Source organism: Lepisosteus platostomus, chromosome 2, assembly GCF_059453375.1.
Source record: "Lepisosteus platostomus isolate fLepPlt1 chromosome 2, fLepPlt1.hap1, whole genome shotgun sequence".
Taxonomy (NCBI): domain Eukaryota; kingdom Metazoa; phylum Chordata; class Actinopteri; order Semionotiformes; family Lepisosteidae; genus Lepisosteus; species Lepisosteus platostomus.
The window spans coordinates 28,623,281-28,646,744 of record NC_142612.1 but is presented as its reverse complement, the minus strand read 5'-3'; the positions used below and the strand labels follow the sequence as shown (position 1 = coordinate 28,646,744).

At 36.7% G+C, this 23,464-nt stretch overlaps 1 protein-coding gene across 1 annotated transcript in view; it reads right to left on the bottom strand.

Moving 5' to 3' along the window:
• The window catches only part of hs6st3b (heparan sulfate 6-O-sulfotransferase 3b), a 155,365-nt gene extending 136,771 nt beyond the window's left edge, over window positions 1-18,594 (bottom strand). The window contains exon 1 of the mRNA XM_088603850.1: window positions 17,077-18,594. Coding sequence (XP_088459976.1) covers window positions 17,077-17,621 — 545 coding nt within the window. The 5' untranslated portion in view covers window positions 17,622-18,594. The remainder of the gene's footprint in view (window positions 1-17,076) is intronic.
• Window positions 18,595-23,464: the final 4,870 nt, after the last annotated feature.

The window sequence follows — 23,464 nt, the reverse complement described above, 5'->3', positions numbered from 1 at the left end:
TGATATGCAATATAAAAGGTAGAGATTTTGTAGTAATCTTTCAGTTCTAGCTGTCTTGTATTTCAGAATTAATTTGGCTAGCATTCCATTTTGCCTACTAGAGTTCTTCCTAAGAGCCTCACCCTGCCTACACCCCATACTAGCTGATATCATGCCTTAGCTGTTTGAGTTTACACTGGTACAGCTTTATCAATATTGTTCCGTCCCTGTGGAGTGTAGAATGAATTGCAGAGGTGCTGTTGAAGGCCGAGCTGGGATTTCTAAGATCTTTAGTTGTGGTTCAACTTTACCCGTATCTGATGTTGTTTGCAGTGGTTTGTTGTTGTTTTTGGTGGGGGGGGCAGTGGCTTGTTTTTTTTAGTCTGCCTCTTGTCTGCCAGGAAACAGCCTGCACTGTTCTGTATAGATAGAAAGGTGAAATTGTACAAATGCTCCGAGTTCTGTATCGAAGAATGTGAGTGATTAAAAGCTCTCTCAGCCTCGCAAAGTCATATAGTATATAGACATAAACTTTCACATTTAAAAGGACAACAGGCGGAGATGGCTTTAAATTAATTAATTAATCAAAAATAAGCATTATGCATTTGATTTAAACACATTAATTTATGTTATACTAAATGCGGATGGACTATAAGGTTATTATTGGTTACTGAAATGAGAAGGTTTTATTTAATATACACATTTACTGTATATAGATTACTGCATACAGTATAAATTTGTATATTGGTCTTTCTTCTTAATTCTGATCTATAGGTTAAGCAATAGACTATCATCCCGAATAGATATTTGTTTCCTCCATCATACTCTGCTATAGACATGTTGGGGTTTTTTGCTTGTAAATCTGGAAAGGGTGTGTCTAGTCCCTCTTACATAATAGACAAAATGGCTTGGTGTTTTCAAATTATTATTTAAAGCAACTTCTTTTCCAGAAGGTACAAAGTGGTAAAGGTGTATCAGGCAGTGCAAACACCTCCCCTTGTTAACCTTTTCTACAATAAGGAGGGCAATTCTGGGTGCCAACACACACAGCAATGCCCATAATGCTATAATGCAATTTAAAGATCAGAGTTAACTCTCCATTAGTGCAATGATCACAGCAATTAAGAGTCAGAATGCAGCAGAAATACCAGTATTGACCACAGTCTCTCTGTGTTTGTTGTTCCCAAAAGTACCCCAAACCTATCAGGCAACATATAGTGTACCCTTCGCGGGAATAATAAAGTCGTATTTAAGGTCACTTGAAATCAGCAAGTCAAAGTCAAATGTGATCAAATATGTGCATGGAATTGCCCAAACCTAAAACATATAATATGTTATACTTGTCATTCATGTGATTCTCATGATCACAAATACTAATTGCTTGACTGTAAATCAGAATCAATCATGACCGCACTATGATAGTTGCCTATTCACTCTTGGAGTGAAATGGGAATTTTAGCATATACTGTAAGCGTGCTGAATACATGGCTTATTATCTTTGATAATTTGTGTGCAATTATTCATTTGCAAAACAAAATGTGAGATGTTAAAATATCACAATGACACTCTTCTTTTAGGTAGAATTTGATTATCAGACCAAGTGGATTATTGTCCTACCAAAGCAAACACAAACCAGCTAGATTAATGATGCATGAAAAGCAATCTCCAGGTCATTGTGTACAAAACCCACTAGAGTATCATCAAATTACAATATGTAATAACAATCCCTTTAATTTCAGGAATCTGAAGGAGTCAAACATACATCTGAAACTTTATTTCTTGGAACTTGTTTTCTTGTACATAGGCTAGATTCATTCAAATATACGTTTAGTTGGCTCCAATCCCTATATTATACACTAGCTTCCAATCACTAGTTTAAGAGAGTACCAGTTTAAAAGAGAACAATGGAAAGTCTACAGTGACACTTAACAAACCTACTGCTGAAGCACATCACCAAGAGTCTACCCGACTGCAGTGAAAAAAACAATTATTTTTTTTCTTTATTCATTTTAACCCAGTTTTAGTGTCTAGTCCTTTTTAAAGTGATGTTTTCTTTAATGCTAAAAATCTGAAGTAACTGTGCTTTTAGATTAATAATAATACAGCTACATGGACATTAGCTTTATCAGCAGAGGAGAACAGCTTTGAAACAACTCCTAATAAGATAATTTTGTGTCTCTGTTCTTGTTATGTTTCACTCAAGTTTCCTGGACCTGGTTTAATCAAATCAAGTTCCCATATAGTATTAAACATAAGAAAAAATAATTTAAGAAATGAAGGGATAAGGGGAGGTTATGCTGATTGAAGGATTATAATACTTTTAACTGTATCATATACTGTATACTGTACCTCTCATCAGACACACAATGCTATAGATGGAAGCCATTAATGCAAATTCTTGCTTAAAGCATTATCATTTTAATTATGTCCCAAGCCAGCATTTCAAACAATATCATAAAAGGGAGGGCTTGCCCAGTCACTGTCTGCAACACACATCCAGCAAAAAACCTATCGTGCTGTTATTAACAACGACAACTGCAGACTAAAGCAAACCATAATTATGCCTTTGGGTATGTTTAAAAAACTTGAGTGTAAGCATATTTTGAAAACTGCAGTGCATTTAAATGGTTATCATACGTACTCAGAAACGTGCAGAACTGCAAGAATTAAAATTTCTTTTTTAGCTCTTATGAAAATTGTGCTTGCAGCAGGATGTACTGTAGCTGGTTCAGTAAAGAAAAAAAAATGAAGATGTATGTATGTTTGCAAACATTGTAGCCTCATACAGTATCATCCAGCAGTAACTTAACGAGCAATACAATAACCATTAGTAGTGGGCCTTGTTTTCTGACAGGTAACTCGACAGGTTTATCCTTTTTAAAGCAGCCTTCCCTAGGTCATTTTGCAGCTATATCAGGTCTGGAAAGCTCCTGATGACTAAATAAGTGATTTTAGGCTTCTCGCTGGGTAAACAGACACCATCAACAATTGTAATAATGACTCCTGTGGAGCAGCACCAGTAAAAGGTCAGATTCATGTTTATGGGAAATGAAGTAGTCAGGTTTGGCAAAAAGAAATTAAATTACTTACAGTAGACCTGTGATCCAAAATATGTCATACAATGTGTATTTACCATCACAATTATTAAAACAATAATGCTTTACATATCCACTTGTGAACTGAAGCAGGTGAAGCCTCAGGAATAAGAGGTGTTTTACTAAGATGAAGAGAGTGGGTGCATATAATAATTGCAACTCCCTCTATATTTGACATGATGAATAAAATATGATGTAAAGTATTATCCTGCCAGAAGCAGAACAGAACTAGGTCTGTTATTTCATTGCTTATTTAGTAATAATGTCCTCTTATTACAGCTGTAGGTGTCTTACTTTTTTCATACACCCTACAGTGAAGAGACTGGAATTTCTGCAATTTACCACAGTGCCAGGGAAGATGAAAGAACACAAGAAATATGATCATAAGATACAAACAGGACTGTCAGTTTCCAAGTCAGCAGTGCAAGCCGCTACTTGAAATATGTTGTTGGATCTTATCTGCTTCAAGGGATGCAGGAGTTTTGTCTTATTTTGCAAGCTATGCAAAATATTTACTTTGGGAATACATGGTATGCATATTAAACCAGAACAAAATCGAAGACTCCACAGCTTTAAAAATTAACATAAATCTCCCTTTAGTATTTATTAGCACTGTGGTAGAAAGTAATACCATCTGACACAAGGGAAGCAAAGTGGTAAAAAGAACTTAGCAGCGGTTTGTCGTTTTAAAAACATCTGAGTCGTGCAGCCTCATCTCCCACTGGTAAGAAACAATTACATCATCACAAATTGAAAATATTGTTTTTGCTAAAAAAGACAACGTGGAGCTTAGATAATCAGATTTCTCATAGTTTCTCATAGCAAATTAAAAGAAACAAGTAACTCCAGTTTCCCCAGAGGCTGGCTCATTTGTAAGAAGGCTCTGTCCTTAATGCAGAAAGAATCCATAGCCTGCAGTTTGCAGATTCAAATCCAGCAATGTGCAATATTGCAATGCAACCGATGGTAACCGACACTACTTATTGGCTATGAATCTGCAGGTCTGGGAGGCATGTGTGGGAGATGTGTCTTTCTTCCAGATGTCATATTAACAGTGCTATATCTTTCTCATTTCAGAACTACATTGTGAAAAGAAGCAATTCACCTCATAATAATGCAGTCTGGAGAGTGTATTTATTTAGTCATATTAAAAAGAAGATATTCCCATTTGTGGGAAAAAACAGGTAGGGATCAGCCATACTAGATTTAAAAGAAAAATACTCATTTATCACAAAGAAAGTTAAAAACCAATGAAATGAGAAACTTTTTTAGCCTTTTTTTCTCAAACATATCTTAAAACTATATGGAAATACTATAAACTACAAATTTTAATACTTGTATCTAAAATGTGTTAAATGTGTGCCAACTTAATGTTTACCTGTTTATATAACAGACAAACAGGCAAACATACTCTACCACCTACTGTATACTGTAGATGTGTAGTAGCACAATGTGAATATTTATTTATTTAAAGGCTTTTTAATAAGAATTAATACAATTAATTAGAATGTCTAATTACCCCTATTTTCTTGACTTTTCAAATCATTTTGAGAGCAGTTCATTGCTAGCTACCTTTCCCACAGTGTTAAACTAATATCATCATATGTGGTTCTCCTAATAAACGTTTTGATTTGTGACAGAACTGCTGTCAATTAACAAACAGCAACAAATCAGAATAAAGTATCAGTAGTGACAGAAACACTTTTTTCCCCAGGCTTTCAAAGTGACTTCAAGCCTTTTTGCAGCAGATCATGCTTACAGAGAATGACCCCTCAAGGGTTATCTCCGAATAACTCAACATGTGTTTCAATTGTGCTGAAAAAGAATGCTGAAGAGAAAAGAAAGAAAACAAGAAACAGCTTTCGGAAAGAGACTGTTGTTTCAAGAGGGACAAGAAAAAAAAAGACTGGGGTATAATTAAGTCAAGTGTTAAATGAAATTAGATTTATCATTCAATGACAACCATTTTAAAGAATCACTGTCACTTTGCAGAATATCTTGGTATAGTATGAGCTAAAGCACCTTCAAGGTGCATACTGTTCTGTTCAATTAATGCAAGTTTCATGTGTTTTTGTAACAACTTAGTTTTGACAGATAATGACTTGATTCTCATTATATTACTATAGGTCCACATTATATAATTATTTAGTTAAGAAAGTATGTTGGCAATATCACACCACAGCAACCAAAGAATGAATGTGTCAGTGCTGATAATCGCCTATGTGAGGAGTTAAGCCTCAGCCTCTAATAAAAATAGTATTGTATTCGCCAGACATGAACAAACAAACTAAAAAGTTAACAGGTGCCAATGGTGGACAGGTTTCAGGAGTCTTAGAAGCAAAAGATCTTGATATCTATAACTAAAAAAAAACCTTGGAAATAGGAACAGGTCTTCTATCTGTCTTCTCATAGGGTCAACAAAGCTTGTACAGTCAGACTCAATTTCAACAGTTTGGCTTTTAAGTGTTTAGATCTATTTTCTTGTTGTTTAAAGAGTGCTTAAAGAATGCTCTTTAACCTGGTATTCTTGGATTCTTCCAACCATTGCCGCACCCACAATAAAGTCAAGCTATTTTTAGATTTTTCATTTGATAATTTATCTGATTTTAGTTACTGCTAAGTAAAGAAGAAATTTCACTGTTAGCACATGTAATATATTTAGGTATATACAGTAGCTGTGTTGCTGATTGCCAAAATAAAAATATCCAGGAACATTTTTTTCCTATTCTCATGTACTGTATGCAGCGTAGTGTCTTTTTAGGCTGATAGATGGATTTTGGGATAGTTCTTAACCAAGCATTCCTACTGCATCTTTGTCGATTTTAGTTTTTGTATACTGTATGTGAAGTAATCATGAACTAGCTGATCAGTCAATTGTTAGGTTTGCAAGGACATTCATGCATAGATCATAGAAGCTATTGTAATTAGTGAGAGATAAACTGCATTATGACAAGCCTATTGTTACCACGTATGTGTGGGGGGGGATTCAGACCTCTTGACTTGCACCTCATGGGCAGCAAACCTCAGCCAATTTGACATCCAATGGTACAAAAAGAGCACCCCACTAAACAGAAACAATGCATGACCAATTCAGTTTTCAAAATCTTGCTATTCCATTTTTAAATGTTTTATTATTTCAATAACAGCAAGGTCTATGTTTCTGTATGGAATATTTGTAGTTTTTGTACTCACTGGGATTCACTATATTGTTTTATAAATATTGTACTGTTTTTAGAAATGTTATTGACATTATTCAGATAATTATATCATTCTTAAAATACTATGAGTAACAAGTTAGAGTGCAGCCATTATACATTATCTACTATATTTCTGTGGATGTTCTAAAAATAGAAGGGAGCTAATTGGCTAAAGAAGAAAAAGACATGCCACACAGAAGATGTTCAGAAAATGCAGGTTACCTAAATATCTTTGCATTTTGTTTAGCTCTGCAGTTATGACAGGCAGCTGAATGCATTAATCCTATGTTCTTTGCCATTGTCAAATGTAATCAAGGGTTTCTGAGCCCAAACTTAAACTGTCTCAGTAACGAAGTAATGGTTTTGGAATTTGCTTATTTGAAAACACAAAGTATCTCAAAGCATAGAGTAATTATTATTTTTACCAAGACTATAATTAATGCTATAATAACAGCACTGCTAGAGTATAGCACCTGACATTTTCAATTAGCACTGTTTGCCTCCTGTCTTAACATGTAAGAACTTAGAAAGAAAAAAAAACTGTGCATTACTCTAAATATCCCTTCATACATCTGTTTGCAAATAACAGTCATCCTGGTATTAACAAGACTTTATACTGTCAAGGCTATAGTCAGTGACTCCCCGTAGCTATCTCAAGAAGGGTAGTTACGCACCTTCTTGTTGTTCCCAACCAGTATCATGCTCTATTGAAGCCCTCTGGAGGAATATCAGTGATCTGGTATGACATGCTTGACCTTTTAAAATTTGTCTGTTCATACTGTAGCTCATTCTGCTACGTTAACCAATGGCCAAATCTGAGGGAATGAAGGCATTCTACCCTATCTACAAGCCCAGATCTGATAGCTAACTGGATGCCTCAGAAAGATGAGGCAGATAACTTTGAATCAATGCTGCTTCATCCCCCCATTGATAACTGGATGCATGCAGTATTTAAAGTAAACCAAAACAGAGCTTTGAAAAAGCTCCCTAAATAAACAAAGATTCTAAAATAAACTACATTCAGGGCTGTACATGACATCTTAGCAAACATCAAAAACTGTAAAATTAAATAATATTAGACATGATCATTGTTCATTGTTCAAGTCACAGGTAACTCAAATCACTTGCACAAAGTCTGACTCCATACCATTAAAATGGCAAATGAATCCTGTATAATACTGTATAACTACAATAGTTTTCAGTCAGATAATTACAGTATGAGCTTACCTCCTTATCATTACCATTCAATTTTTCTTCAATGTTGCACTATACTTGAAAGGAGTGGCGCCCACCCAAATTAGCGTCTTTATTTTTCTTTCTTATTGACAGGTTTCAAACCTTTCCCTTATTCGTAATTGTCACTTGATAAGGAGGCTGAAGACCACTTTTATCTGGCTAAGTCAGTCACCTTAGGTGGCTCTTTCAGTTCACTTAATTAAAACACACATGACCTTTTGGGTGAATACATTAAACTCTAGGATACTTTGGATGTTATATTAACTGACTACATTCCAGGTTTCAGTTTTGGTACAATGCTAACAATCTTAATATATACACTGTACTGTATATACATTGTTAAAAATGTATTAAAATATCAATCCTATAAAAGGTATTTAAACAGCATTAAATGGGAAAAAAGCTATTGCTTATTTATTCATTGGTTATTCTTAGGGTAAAAGTCCATCCACCTATATTCAATAACCACTTAATAAAACACACTGTTGGATAGAGCCAGAGTCCAACTCAGTAGAAAATAGGCACAGGGCAAGATATACCATTGTTGGATATACACATTCTCATATAGGGGATAATTTTAAAATTGCTAGCTAGCCCACACAGGACAGCAGAAGGACAGCAGAAGGAAACTACAGCATTCAGCAAACATTGCACAGCTACCATGAGAACATACAAACTCCACACAGGAGGCATTCTGGGATGGAACTGAAGTGCTACAAGACAGATGTACTAAATGCCATGCCACTATGCCACCCAGACATAGGCTGTAAGATGTAAGGTACTGAACAGTAGTAATACGGTCACACTGGGTTGATTTGGACCTTACACATCAAAACCATAAACTGAGCTTATACTGTATAGCAGATCAATTCGTTTTTTAGTCACATCCTATTCAATCTCATTCTAGCAGGATGTAAATGCCACTTATAATACCAGAATTACTTCAATAAAGAATGAACCCGTTAATTTTGTGTCATTGAGCACAAAATTCTTTATGATGCTTAGGGTGTAAATACCGTGGCTGACAGAATACAAACAGCCACTCCATATACTGATTTAACAATAATCAGTGACTCCTAGTTGGAATTTTAAAACCTGTAAGTACTGCAGGGGAAAACCAGAAATAAACTTAAGGAACAATTATGCCCACAGCTTGAACTGACCATGTGCTGATGTAGTGAATTGTACAGAAAATTGAACTTTTTTAGTATAATGGGCAATTTAAAAGAAGTATTATACAACCTTAGACTCTACCAATCAAGGACTTTATAATCACAGCATGTGATGACTAATTTCACCAGAATAAGTGTTTCTTTCCAGCTTGTTTTAGGATTTAATAAGAATGGTAAAAGAAAGTCAGATTATGTACTTTATGTAAAGCATTTGGAGAGTGATTTACAGCATTACATACTAAAATAAAAAGTAAAATGTTAACAGTAGCAGACAGTGTAAAATAATACCTTGATGAAATTATCATGCCAACACAACTTGGCTCATGTGCTTTAAAGCACGCCCCTAAGTGATGTCAAAAATGATTTATTAGTGCCCAACAGTCTCTCTTCAGAGGTAACCATAAATATGTTCTTGGAATAGCTATTTGAGACACATAAGAAGGAGTGAAGTAAAGACTGCAGGTACAAAATTGATGTTGCTGCTTTAAAATGAGATGCTGTCGTGTCTACTGAGCAGTTGCTTGAATAAAGGAAACACTTGGCACTGCAGAAATAAATCATGTGTTCATGCTCTTGGAGTTTAAAGTGCTTTTTGTATTTTTCCCTTCTTCAAAGGAAAAAAGGAATCCATTTTTGTACGGCAAATACTGTGTCTCCAGTATCCAAAATTAGCAGTTTCTTTTAAAGTGGCAGGGGTACTGAAGGAAAGCCTCTTATATTTTCTGTTAGCTACTGTAGCACCTTCTGGTACCCAAGCACTGAGACAGCAGGACAGACCTACACTGTGTAACGCTACATTTTCAGACACACCAATTGTAGCATAGGGCATTAGTTCCTCGACATTCAATCAAATCTACTGTACTGGAGTTTGTAATCACTTTTGATGCGTACATTTGTAATGCATTTTTCTTTAAATAATGAATAACCAAAATCTTGGTTAGATTACAGGGTAAACTAATCCATGACACAGCAGGGTCTCCTCTGCCTGCAGGGTGATATTGCTGCAAGATACTGTTTTTTGAAGTTATCTGAAGGGCGAACTGAGGCAAACAAGCTGGAGGAGATAGATAGAATCCACAAGACATCCAAGCTTCAAAACAATGCAATACAGGACAAGTTACAGAGGGGGGACATATTCTTTAAAATTCCAAAGTCACTGTGTTATTCCATTTTGAGAGCAAGAAGGACAAGGGACATACATTACCAACTCTACATACTGTGGCATTAAAAATATGAAATAATTTACAAAAGCAAAAGCAGCCGGTAATATAAATGAGTTTTAGCCTCAATTAATAGATTACCATTAGTGCCCTGACTGGGTTTCTCTGCTGAAAATTAAAATCAGCACAGAATGTCATCATAGAAAAAGCCTGTTCAGCGGTTCCATGATTCCATGCAGCCCCACTCCTTGCCATCTGAAATGCAGTTTTACATTTCAGATTTTACATGGCCTATTCCATCACTAATTAACATTAAATGTTAACATAAACTTCATTTTGATTAAAAATGTGACCTTGTTAAAAGATCAGAGCAATTATATCCAGACACTCAATGATGGCCATAGTACTTATCCCAGTGATCACAGAAAATTCCCATTTGTTCTTGATGTAGAATCAGACTTGGAAAAGTCATCCTGCATAGACAGGCTGAGCAAGAGAAAGACAGCAAGAACACAGAATGTAGTTTCGTTTTAACACTAATTCAAACATCAGCGGTTATGACTTTTTCAAATACAATTCCTGAAGCACCAATGTTCACACTAAATGAAAATCCACCGTGCTACAGGCATGCCAGCTGGCAAAAGTTGGTAACTGAGGAGGGCCAGAGGTTGTCCAGGCTTTCAATTCAGCTTAAGATCACATTTATTTTAATTGGTTAAAATGGTAATAGTTGGTAATCAATTAATCCCAAGATCTGCTTTGTTTGCAATACTAAATAAGTGAGGTAAAGAAGATACATTTTTGTAGAATCGGCAACGTGAAATGAGAAGTGGAACTGAATGAGAATTGGAAAAATACTTTGGATGATGTCACATGGCTTAGTACAGTATGCGTCACAGCAATACCTATGTCAATTTATAATAACAAATACTTGCATTTAATTTGATCAATACAGTTAAAAAGATTCAATTACAAGCCAGACATTTTACCCATCCATCCATTTCTCAACTGCTTTATCCATGGTCGGAGGGAAGGCTGGAGCCTAATCCAGCAACCAATGGGCGCAAGGCAAGATACACCCTAGACAGGACACCAGTCCATTGCAGGGAACACACAAACACACACACTTGCACCAGGGCCAATTAACCTACCAGTATGTCTTTGGACTGTGGGAGGAAACTAGAGCACCCAGAGAAAACCCACATGAACAACATACTGTACAAGCTCCATGCAGATAGTAGCCCATGCAGAATTTTAACCCAGGGCCCCAGTGCTGCGAGGCATCAAAGCTAACCACTATGACACTGGGCCTCCCCATCATACATTTTATATACCCTTAATTAATTTTATATCAAATGTAGAAGTACTTTTTTGTGTGCATGGAATGATAATTGGGAAAAGTAAAAAAAAGAGCTTAATCTCACTTTGCTGATATCTATTGGCTTTTGGAGCACTACTGAAAGTGTTACAGCTGTAATCATTTTCTACTTCACTTTAGGAAGCCGTTACTTGGGTTATTAATGATCACAAGATAAAAAGCACAACAAAACAAGCTGACTTCTATAAACAGCTTACAAGTAACAAATGACCCACGATAACACTGTAAGCACACAAAATACAGCAGTGCCTTCCAGCACTGAAGTATGAGAGCTTGGCCATCTGAACAATAAGTAAGGAATTGTTGTTTTATTGAAATGGTTTATTCAATAGTTTATTGAAACTCTGTACATTATATCCCATTGCTTCTCCAGTCCATTACAACAGTGTTCACATACAGGAGTTTCAAATAACTCCTTTTAAACAGTCCATACATCCAGTCTGGCTCCAATCCAATCACAAAAAAGAAAAACAAGACCTTGTATTTTTTCCACAGTACACATCTGCTTCATGATTGCCCATTAAAATGTCATTAGTACACTTATGTCATGCATTTCAAGGAAATGAGTCCCCTACCTAAGGAAAACGGGTCAGATTTTGTGCTTCATGTTTGATTACCTAAATTTCAAACATACTGCACTCTAGACAAAAGGACCATTAAAGAAGAAATATTGCTATAAGTATATCAGAAAGTCCAACATTTGTTTGCAAATGCCCACTTGAAACAAAAATTGTTTTTCTCTCAAATACTGTATAACATTTTACAGATAAAATGTACGTGGTCCCTCATAATTAGCATAGTGACACTTAATTAACAATAGTGATTCCTATTCCACGTCAAACAATGGGAAATGTTATCTTCTTTCTTGTGTTTCTCTACCTCATCAGCCATGTCAGTTACATATTTCTTGCAACATCTAACTTCTTTTCATTTAAATTCCTTCCGCAAGATGTGGTGTACACAGCCAAAACAATCCCGCTCTCTCACACAGTTACATGTCAGTTACATATTTCTTGCAACATCTAACTTCTTTTCATTTAAATTCCTTCCGCAAGATGTGGTGTACACAGCCAAAACAATCCCGCTCTCTCACAAACTGTGACTGTGTGTCAGCTTTCTCATTCTGGACTCTCTTTCTAGAGCAAAGTTTTACAATTTCTGGTCCTACTTTCCTCTGGAAAGACTACTCAGGCTTGTCCATGGCATGTCTCCATAGCATTAATGAGGATTACCTTGAGCAGTGCTTTCAGGAATTGCTTTCAGAGCTCAACTAAATGCTAAGTTGTCTGGTTCTATAAAGGAGGCTCTCAGCTGCTTTTTCTGGATTAACATTTAGATGTAAAATGTTTCCTGTTCTAGGTCTGTGTTGAGAACAAAGTTTGCACAAGTTTGCACAATTCTTAAAAAGTGTTATCATTCACAAAACATACACAAAGTTTTATACATGGTTCACCAGAATGTGCCCACCTGCCAAGCATTTATTGTTTGCATTAATGGAATCCATTCCAGTTGGAATAAGCATCACTGGAACACTGCCTGGTCTCCCTTTGACAGATTCTTTTGCTGGCATTCTCTGCATTTCCAACACAAAGGTACCATAAAAATCCACTGGGAAGGGCTTGGCTTAAATCTCCCTGTAAGATTTCCAGATATGCCCAGTTTTTCATGCTAAAACAGAATCACATCCTTAACAAATTTAGTTGTTTCTGTTCACAGGAAAGAGAATATTCATATTGTCAAGCCACATGGAGTCATCCTTATTTACAAAAGGATTAAAGTAAAAATGTTTTTACTGAGATTGATAAACAGATAGAGCATGTCATCCCAATCATCTCTTCCTCTTCAGAAACACATAGCAGAAGTATATAAAGTACCTATTAAGTAAATAAAGGCAGCTTTACTGAATGTCACTTGTGTGAGATTTGCAATTTAAACTCTCTGAGTAATGCTCCCCTGCTCCACAATTGCTGGAGAGCTCAAGGATTTCAAAGCACCTTAAACTGGAAAAGCAAAGGTTTCCAATAAAGACAGAAGCTTTAAATTAATGTTTTTTTTTCTTCTGTGGTAGGGATAAGAGGAGCAAACTCTGCAGAGGATTAAAATCCGCAGAGGATTACTATCTGTATGGTAATTGATACACTGATCACAATAATTATCTCACTTCCTGCTTTGAATATCTTGGGTTTCTTAGAAACACCAGTAACTGCAATGTGAGCTCTACAAAAATGATTCTCACAATCATTCCAGCACTGAAGAAGGTTCAGAAGAGCCCATCTGTTTATCATTTAAAACTGAAAACTTCAGAAATTGAAAATTACATTAAAACAGTAAAACATAACACATTAACACTCATGATTAATGATGAAAAGCCAAAGTTTTTAGCCAAGTTCTAAAAATAACCACTGACTCAGAAAAACTAAATTAATTTAACCAAAGAACTCCACAGCTTTGCTGTGACTGAGAAAGCTCAGTCTCCCGCACAGTTCATAGCCTTAGGGACAGACTGGAGCTCAGCATCTGATGAACCAATCTGACCCACCAGTCTGATGAATGACAACAGATCTCTTCAGCAGAAAACTGAATGGCCTTCATGGGATTCATAAGTTAACAAAAGATCTCAGCATCAAATGTAAAACTAAGAAGCAGTTAATGCTGTGCACATAAAAACAGGGGCCATGTGGCCCTGTTACTTTAATTTAGTCAGGGCACAAACAGTACAGTTTAATATACACTGATGTACAGTATTATTTTTAATCAAGATATGTCTTCTTTATCTTCTTTAGCTGCAAAAGACAGAAAAAACATGCAGTGCCATTTCTGTGATGCCAACTTCTGCCGATTAGTGAGGTCATTACACTTCTGACAGGGCTAGAATTTACACCCACTCCTTTAGGACTGAAAATCTACAAGATTAAAATAAAACTGCACAAAACCTAAAATTTTGTGAATAATATTCATATTAGCACACGTGTTTTCACTATGATAATAAAAATAGCTAATTCTACAAAAGTTTTTTTTTAATAAATGGAATAGAAGCATACTTCACTCTTTTTTCTTTAAATAAGACAATGAATGCAGCCCAGGATTCCCTCATAATAATTGTATTAAAAAAATACTGGAACTTGTTTTTTCCAACAGATTGTTTTTGTTCGGTTTCCAAAACTCTGACCGTGCAGCTGCAATGTCAGAAAATTATTTTTCTTGCCCAGCATGCAATAAGGGGTCTATTACTCAACACTGCCAACAAGCAGCATTATTATTGAATTCTTTAATTATGTTACTAATTGTATGGGGAATGCACAACATAACATCACAGAAGTCAAACAAACTGCATGTAGCAGATCCATATCACAACATATCACAAGTCTGCCTGCCAAAAATGGAAACATTGTCAAAATAAAACAAGACATTGACCTGCTTCCACTGCCAAACTTGACAGAAATGGGCAAATCCTTAAGACTTTTGTCACTTTCATTTTTCTTTGATCCAGTCACTTCATAAAATTTAGGTAAACTACAATACCTCTTACAAGGTTAGAGATGACAGGCGACTGTACTTTAGTAGCTACAGCATAAACATTAAAACACCTAACAGTTACGTCCACTGTAGTCTTAAAGTGGTGTTGTCACTGTAGCAGTGACATTTCTTCTATCACATTAAACCTGCTTGCACAGCACATTTGATGGTCTTATAATAGCAATGGTGTCCTTGGTGACCAAGATGTCTGAAGCAGCTGTATCACAGATTTAATGATGGTGTCCAGAACATCTTGTTGACATCAGTATTTGAATTTGAAGCACATAAAAGTAAAATATAGGGATGAAATGGTCAACACTTACTATTCTACACATACTGTGCTATTTAAGCCAGCAGCCATATCACTCTGCAACTCACAATTGGCAACCTACTGAAGCTAAGCAGGTGTGAGCCTGGTCAGAACCTGGATGGGATATCTCCTGGGAAAAACTAAGGTTGCTGCTGGAAGAGGTGTTAGTGGGCCCAGCAGGGGGCGCTCACCCTGCGGTCCATGTGGGTCCTAATGCCCCAGTATAGTGATGGGGACACTATACTGTAAACAGGCGCCATCCTTCAGATGAGACACAAAACCAAGGTCCTGACTCCTGATTAAAAATCCCAGGGTGTTTCTTGAAAAGAGTAGGGGTATAATCCCGGCATCCTGGCCAAATTTCCCATTGGCCCTTACTGGGTGTGCTATGGCTGCCGTCGCATCATCCAGGTGGATCCTGCACATTGGTGGTGGTGGAAGGGAGTCCCCATTAACTGTAAAGCGCTTTGAGTGGAGTGTTCAGAAAAGCCAGTGTAAGCAATTATTAAATTAATGATTATTTTTTTTGTTAGAAATAAAGGTTTCCATATTTCAGAAAATATTTATAGTGAAATCAACAAAAACAATAGAAAACCTATTTCTTACAGTAATGTTTATGTTTTATTTCAACTATTGTATCATAGGTCTCTTATTGCTCAGTGTTGTTTTTCATCTATACAGTTTTTGTTTTAGAAAATCCCACATCCCATCCTTTTTCTACTTTAAGTAATTAGTGGATGGTGCATACTTCCTAATTAAAACCTGCAGTGAATTTTATTGAATACCCTTTTTTTAGGAAGAATGGTGAATAGATAGCTGACATTTTTTTCAGTATTTATATAATATCTGCAGTTCCACTTCAGGATCCATTTAGCATTGCCATTAGGATAAAATGGACCATGATCCCAATGGACAACTGCCAATTTATATTGACCACTACTCAGTTTCTAATACCTGAAACTCTTTGAAGGAGTTTTGCTGCTATTACTGTAAGTTACTTTTAACTTGTTTTTGCTTCCAGCATTACTTAATTGGATTTTTCAATGTAATCAAGCCAATATTAATATAACATAAGTGTGCAGCAATTACAAAAAATATAACCATCTGTATGTTTTTCAGATTTTGCAATTTTGACATGAAAGATCCGTCTGCATATTGGCTAAATAAACTGGGGACTTTCCAAATTTTCTGTTCTAAAGCTGAATTCGTTCTTAATGTTTTACACTTAAATACACTTGCACTTACAGTACAAAAGGTTTCTGTAAGGTATTCTGAGCCACAACATGGAGCAAATTTTGTACAGGAACAAAGTGCTTTGAAAGTAGCCCAGCTGCTATCTCAGGCTATTCATTCATGACAGTTGAGTGAGAAAATATCAATCTATTTAAATGGTGCCTGAAAACATCAATTACAGTCCCATTTACTTTTTTTTTTTATGGAAAGCAACAGACGAGCTACGAGAGAAGTGTTTTAGAACGTTATATTTAGAGTAAATGAACTTTTCTGCTTTAACCATATGAAAGTGATATAATTTTTGCATTTTATTTAGCCACTCGTAAGTTTCACGCAACCTTAAATATTAAATATGTTATCATAAATCTACTATAAGTTACAATACAGTCTTGCTTAGTTCACAGTCACAGCATGTTATAGGCATACACCCAGTATCCCCAAAATCAATACAATCTTAAATCAATACTGGTTTAATTTTAAAATTGCATTTGTGGTTAAAGTTTCCATCTTAAGAATCCATGCACATGTACAGTACAGTATATACTGTATGCACATTTTGTCATCACGAAATAAGCACAACTATTAATTGCTCTGTAGGATAGCATCCAAGATGATTTGCAAAACGAGAAAATATTAAACCATCAAAGTAGTCGTTCAGTATTAATGCATAAATGAACAGAGACTGAGACAAGTGCGATCCTCCGAACTCCTTTTTCATATGTTCTCAAAGAAAATGACCAGACTTCAATAACCTGCAGATTTACAGTATATACACTGAGATATTACATGAAAAGCCTCACCTTCGGTTCTTCTGAGATTCCTTTTTTTCCATGATGACGGGAACGCAGTTGGTAAGCTCGGTCCAGTCCGCGTGCAGCCCGCAGCTCCAGCCGGTGGAGAATCTCGAGAAGAGCCAGGACTCTTGCTTGCCGGGTCGGTGACAGGTGCATTTCTTCTGGCCGGGCTTGCAATCACACGGCTGCTCCAGGCGAATATTCCTCACCAGATGCCTACCGAACGTGGTCCCACCGGTCTTTTGGATATGCAGGAACACAATCACATCGTCTCCTTTGATATTGAAATTCACATATCGCTTCAGGTCTTTTTCGGTGAAGTTGAATTTGGGCACGAACTTAGGGGGGCAGTCATCTTCCAGCTCTTGATCTCTGTAGTAGTCGTTGCTCGGCGGAGACTGGGATGTTGGAGGGGTGATGCCCCTTAACTTTTCGCCGGTCCTGAAGTGGCACGAGTTGCTGCCGGCGGGACAAATATATTGATAACCTATCATCACAAACAGCACAGCTAAAACTGGAACCAGGATTAATTTATTGGATTTATCATCCATGATAACGAGAAAGGTTTTTCATGTCATTAGTGTGAACAGTAAGAAGCACGTATCTTTCCACCAACCCTAAGCTCCATGCCCCGAAACGACACCGTTTTTACGTCCCACTCCAAAAGCATTGCATATTCCCCTATAACAAATATGCTGTGTCCTGAATGTTTCTTCTAAAGGCATACAGGAAGTCAAAAGTTACCAAAGGAAAACAAGAAAAACATTTAATTAGTATTTACTGTACAGCAAAGATCGCACAAATTTCAGGAAAATAAGAGTGAATGTTCAACAATGCAGTTTTATACTTGTTGTTTGTTGCTGTTGTTTAGTTATAAAGTCAATGTTTTCTTACAGTGAGAAATAACGCCGAGCACACCAAACCTTAACATTACTTTTCCCCAGTAAACGTCCGACTTCACGTGCTGCGTCTTCGTGGATTGCAAAGCACACTCACACCTGAGACGTGTCATTCAAAATTCCACGTTTATCTACTCATCAAAATAGTTCTAATATTTAAGTCGTTATTGTTTTAGCAGTATTGCTAGTATTATCATTGTGCTCTCTTGATCTTTATCCACAGGAAACAAAAATCTAATGCTTCTCAGTTACGCAACAACAGTCTCGTCCTACATGTGCTACATGAACACCACATTAGCGTGCGCCAGAGGCTGGCTTCCGTCCTGCAGCTTGTGCAGCCTTGTAGGGTCTGAACTATAGTACAATTGCAATACTCATTGGCGTTTTAAATAGCGATTTTGAATTCTTCCTAACACACATAGCAAAGATGTCTCCCATTCGTGGACAGCAACTTCATCCCCTGGTAAATACCAGAATTTGAATCAACTGTAATGCCAGCCTTTAAAGTCTCATAAACTGCGGCAACACCTCTCTCTGCTCTTGTTAACACCCACTCTGCACAAGCAAGTAGGCTCACATGCTCACAAATTCATCAGAAGGAATTGAATACGGAGCTATTTCAGTTCTCCGCAATTAACCAATCGTCAATCTCGTGTTAAGCAAACCCAACCAATGGTGTTTCATATATATGCAGCCCATCCAATAGCCACCTGGACAAAATCATAAAAATAATAAATCTTATGATGTCAACCAATCAAACATTAGAAGCAGTGGGACACTGCCCAATGCGAAATCCAAGCAGGAGATCTCTTACTGAATTGGCAGTAACTGGGTTTCGTTCTGGTCAGACCGAGAAGTGGGTATTTAACTGTGATAAACTTAACATTTCTCGGTGCTTTGGAACAGGAATTGAAAACATCCATCTGTTTTCAAAATAAACGCAATAAGCATATTTGACTGATAAATAAAAATAGGTTTTACGTAAGCCCAGCGGAATCTGAAATTACATACTCGTGGTCATAGAGTGCAGAGTACACGAACATATCGTTTTAGCTGAATTGATAACACATAGAGTAAGCGAAGTGTTCTTACACAACTGCAACGGACTCCAGTGCTGTGTCACTGTTAGGATTGGTTACAGCTGCCACCTTAAATCGGTTTCTGTTATTAGAAAGGTGATTGTTAAAACAGACAAGAGCATCTGTCTGGGGTTTTATTAGTTTTTCATCCACGCAGAAAAATAGAGCTCTGACGCGAGTTAAATTTCAGTACCCTGGACAGAGAGAACAACTGTAGCCTTCTAGCGGCTTAGTCACTCGGTCCTTCAAGGGTTAATATGGTTGAAACACGAGTTTCGCATGCTTAATATAATAAAAGAATGTAAAAAAACAATGGAATAGTGCAGACTGCTTATTGAAAATAAGATTAAAATATTAATCAAATATCGTTTTTCGTATGAGGGTAAACATGAATATTGTTCCTTTCTTAATCGAATAATATTCATTAGATTTTATTAGTTTTCGAATTTTAATAGCAGAATTAAAGCTTCCGTTACACATTCATAAATACTTGAAATTAGCAGCATTATATGAAATAAAATAAATGAAAAGGTTTCAGTTTAGCGCGTTATTCGTTCCATTAATTGTTCCGAAGACACCTGAGGTGGTACCAGGTATGAAAACACTGGCAACACTGGTTTGCTTTTATAAAGTTTATAATGACGATATTTAATGACGAAGATTTTGATGAAGATAAAAGATCAAAAATCAAAAACGTACAGTATATGTTTTGTTCTGACATTTGAAACTCCCCTAGGTCCCATAAATAATTTTAAAAAATAGTACTGAGCAAAGTCATCAATTTGCACATCGCTGAAAATAGTGATTTTTTATTTACCCTTTAAATCGACTATGACCTTTTACTATATGTGTACAAATTCTTGAGGAAATGATCAGCCAGTTCAATACGAAGAGAGATTTACTGACTCATAAAATTTAAACGTTACTTGTGTAATTAACTATTTTATCACCTTGATGTTCTCCGTCTGAAAAAAAAATCTGAAGCAAAATGAGTAAAGAGGCAATGAAAACACAAATGCAATCAAAATCGTTGGGCAAAATTTGTATACAGTACATCCCTGAATTTGCACTATGCAAATATACATAAGTATTCAGATTTTAAAAAAGATAATGCAGACTTTTCAGTTCATTGCTAGCAGGTACAATAATAGTTTCAATGGAAATCAAGATGTCTTTGTGGAATGGAATGCAGTAATTTGAATAAAAACAGATGTGAGGTCATGGCAACAGTATGTACATAATATGTTCCATGAAATATTTCTATTTCAAGTATCTAGCTGTGTGGAGTTTGTATGTCCATATGAGTATCCCCTGGGTCTCTAATATTCTCAGACAGTCCAAAGTTATTAGAAAGGTGATTGTGGGTTAATTGGCTTCCGAAGAAGGCTCCACAGCCGAAATGTTGTCTTTCTTTTCTTCTCTTTTCAGCATGGAATAAACCTTTACTCGTTCCTCTGAAAAAAAAAACATGTCTGCCGTTGTGTGTGTTTCTGTGTCTGGGTGTGTACCACCTTGTGGCTGTTGCTTGCTGAACCTGTGGCTCTCCTGTTGTTACGACCAGCAATAAGAAACCTGTTACCAGAAAATCATCTAACCAGTCCCCAGCGCCAGCTAATTCCACAAAGCACCACTGCATGTGTTAATCAATCAGTCTCAGCTGTCCTTCACTAAACTCACCCCAGTCTCCACTTCTTATAAACCCTCATTCAGTATCAGTCAGGCCTTGGTATTGGTTTCTCCCTTGGAGCTCCTACCTTGCCTGTAGTTCTCTTTGACTTCCTATTCTTAACCCTTGGATTTTTGCCTGCTTGAAGACTACCTCTTTTTCTAGCGATTGGGATTGCTTACCTAATGCTCTGAGATCACTGCATAGGGTCCTGATATACCTTATACCTTTTGGCAGCTCGTCGTAACACCTGTGACCCTGAATTGCAAGAAATGGTTAGAAAATGCATGAATTTACACAATATACTGTACATGGCCTTTATTAAGGGTGATGATATCGTAATATTATTAAGAAACTTGAATTGAAATGTTGAATGAATCAATGTGCAACTGATGTATGAAATACATAAATACAGCTGTCATAAATATGATCTCCAAAGGTGTATTTTATTTGGGTAGTTTGTAATTGTAATTTGTAATTGTGTGGACAATATCAATAACTTAATTGATATTCAGGCATGCTGTTAGTGCAGGACATTTCTTATTTACATAAACCACAAAGGGTGGTTTAAAGGCAGAATTAACTCCCACATTAATAATATTTCAAATAATCAGCATAGGAAGCATGACACCAAATTCTATCTCCTCCAATTGGCATTGGAAATCTGTTTACTGCTCACAAATCACATCTGCTAAAGATATGCACTCAACTCGCAGCAGTTAATTGTGGGGATAACCTTACACATACAACCTACATTCAAACCCACACACCTGCTGGCTTTTATTCCAGATGAGCTCTGTTACACAACTGAACCCTTAATTGATTTAATGATAGGATACATTTTACATCTTTAATTTTTGTCTTCTCCTAAGGGATGGAGATTGCTATTTAACTAATAATCTGCAGCATTTGAATAGAAAAAAGGTACCATGAAGAATTCAATTAAATAGAAAGCCTAGTTAGAATTCATACCAGCAGGTGCATGGGTCAGCAAGACTACAGATGGTAAATAACCTCTGTATTTATATATTTCCAAGCTTGGTCACAGCTTTCGTAGGTGGTCACAGCTGCTTACAGGTGGCAGTCATTCATTGAATATTCCTTGTAGTTAAGGATAATTGTGTTTCATGAAGGCTGATCAAACCAATACAGGATCCAAAATACTGAGGAGGAGCTAGTTTTATCTCAGGAGATTCTGGACTTTGTGGCAAACTCTTGGAAATGTCGTATGGGGATCTTTAAATAGGTGGGTCCAGGCCACAGCAAACACAGAGGTTCAAAATCCGCATTGCAGTTTACTTCACAATGCAGGGAAAGAAAAAAACAAAAATACCACAACAAACAACCAAATCAAAATACTAAGATCGCCTTTCATATTCAACCTACACTTCTTCTTGACGTCCCAAACTATCACAGCCAAGCAGCTACGTTGCTTACTGGCCTCTATCCAAACAATAAAGTCTCTCCTAAACAAAAACAACTTCCAGAAGTTCAAAACTCATGGATCCCTTCTTCTTGGTCACTCATCAGTCCTATTTGCTAAGCTGACTTGTATGCACAGGGTTTCTGCTCTCAGCCCCTTAGACAATAGCCATCCACTCTCCCCCACACTCTGACACAAGAAGACTTTGCTTACAGTTTCTTAAACATTCAACTGACCGATTCCTGCAACTGGTCATTGATCAGCAGAGGAATCTGGCTCTTCAACACACTCACTTTGCTTCCTTTGGGTCTCAAAGGAAATATCTGGGATCCTTGGCAGATATTCTTCTGGTTTGGTCAAGAAGCTGATGCTGATATTGCGTTTCTTAATGTATGCTTTTACCATGTTTTAAAACAGATCATCTTCCATTTATCCTCCTCTGATTGAGCCAGTCCTCTTGTGGAGTCTTCCTAGACTAAACTCCTATATGAGATGTTCTGTAGGCCACTGTGATACAACTCCAGCCACTTTTTAAATGCCTTGTATTGTATGTTGTCCATGTTTTAGGCAGAAATTAAGACTTCATCGTTGACTATCCATTTGATTTCAGATTTAATGGGGTGATATTTAAAAACCTGCTTCCTCAGTGCAAGTGCACTTTGGAGCTTGATGTTTGGTCTTCTTAAGATTAAGTCCCATTTTCTCATAGGCTTCAGTACATATATTGACCATTGTTTGGGGATCTATTTCTGTGCAGGCACATACTGTACTGCAGTGTCATCAGCGTACTGGTGTTTGATCACTGAGGTTGAGGATATTTTCAGTTTTTGACTGAGGTCGTTGGCAATTAAACATTTCACCAGCCATTCAATAAATTAGCTGCAGTCCTTTGGGGCTGGTTTGTAATCAAATGAAGGAGGGTACTCAGATTGAAAATAGTGTTTAATGGATGACACAGCATTGTTTGACTCCTACCCAGACTTCTGAGGGCTCTGTAGTGGATTCATTAGTGAGAATTACAGCCCACTTATCATGATGAAGTAGGCTATGGATGCTGACGAATCCTTTCTTACAAATGATTGTCCCGTCTGCATCACAATTCACAGTGTCAAAAAGTTTTGTCGACATAAAGAATATTAAATGAAGATCACAGAATACAAATGCTTATTTTTTGTATTAACTGATTCACAACGTAACAGGAGCAAATGCCAAAAAAAAAGGAAACAAACAGCGAGACAGACTCCAGAGACGTTTCTCATTTGCAGAATCGGTTATTACTAGGTAGTCGGCCATATAAATGCCTGATAGAACATCGCAGACAATCCAG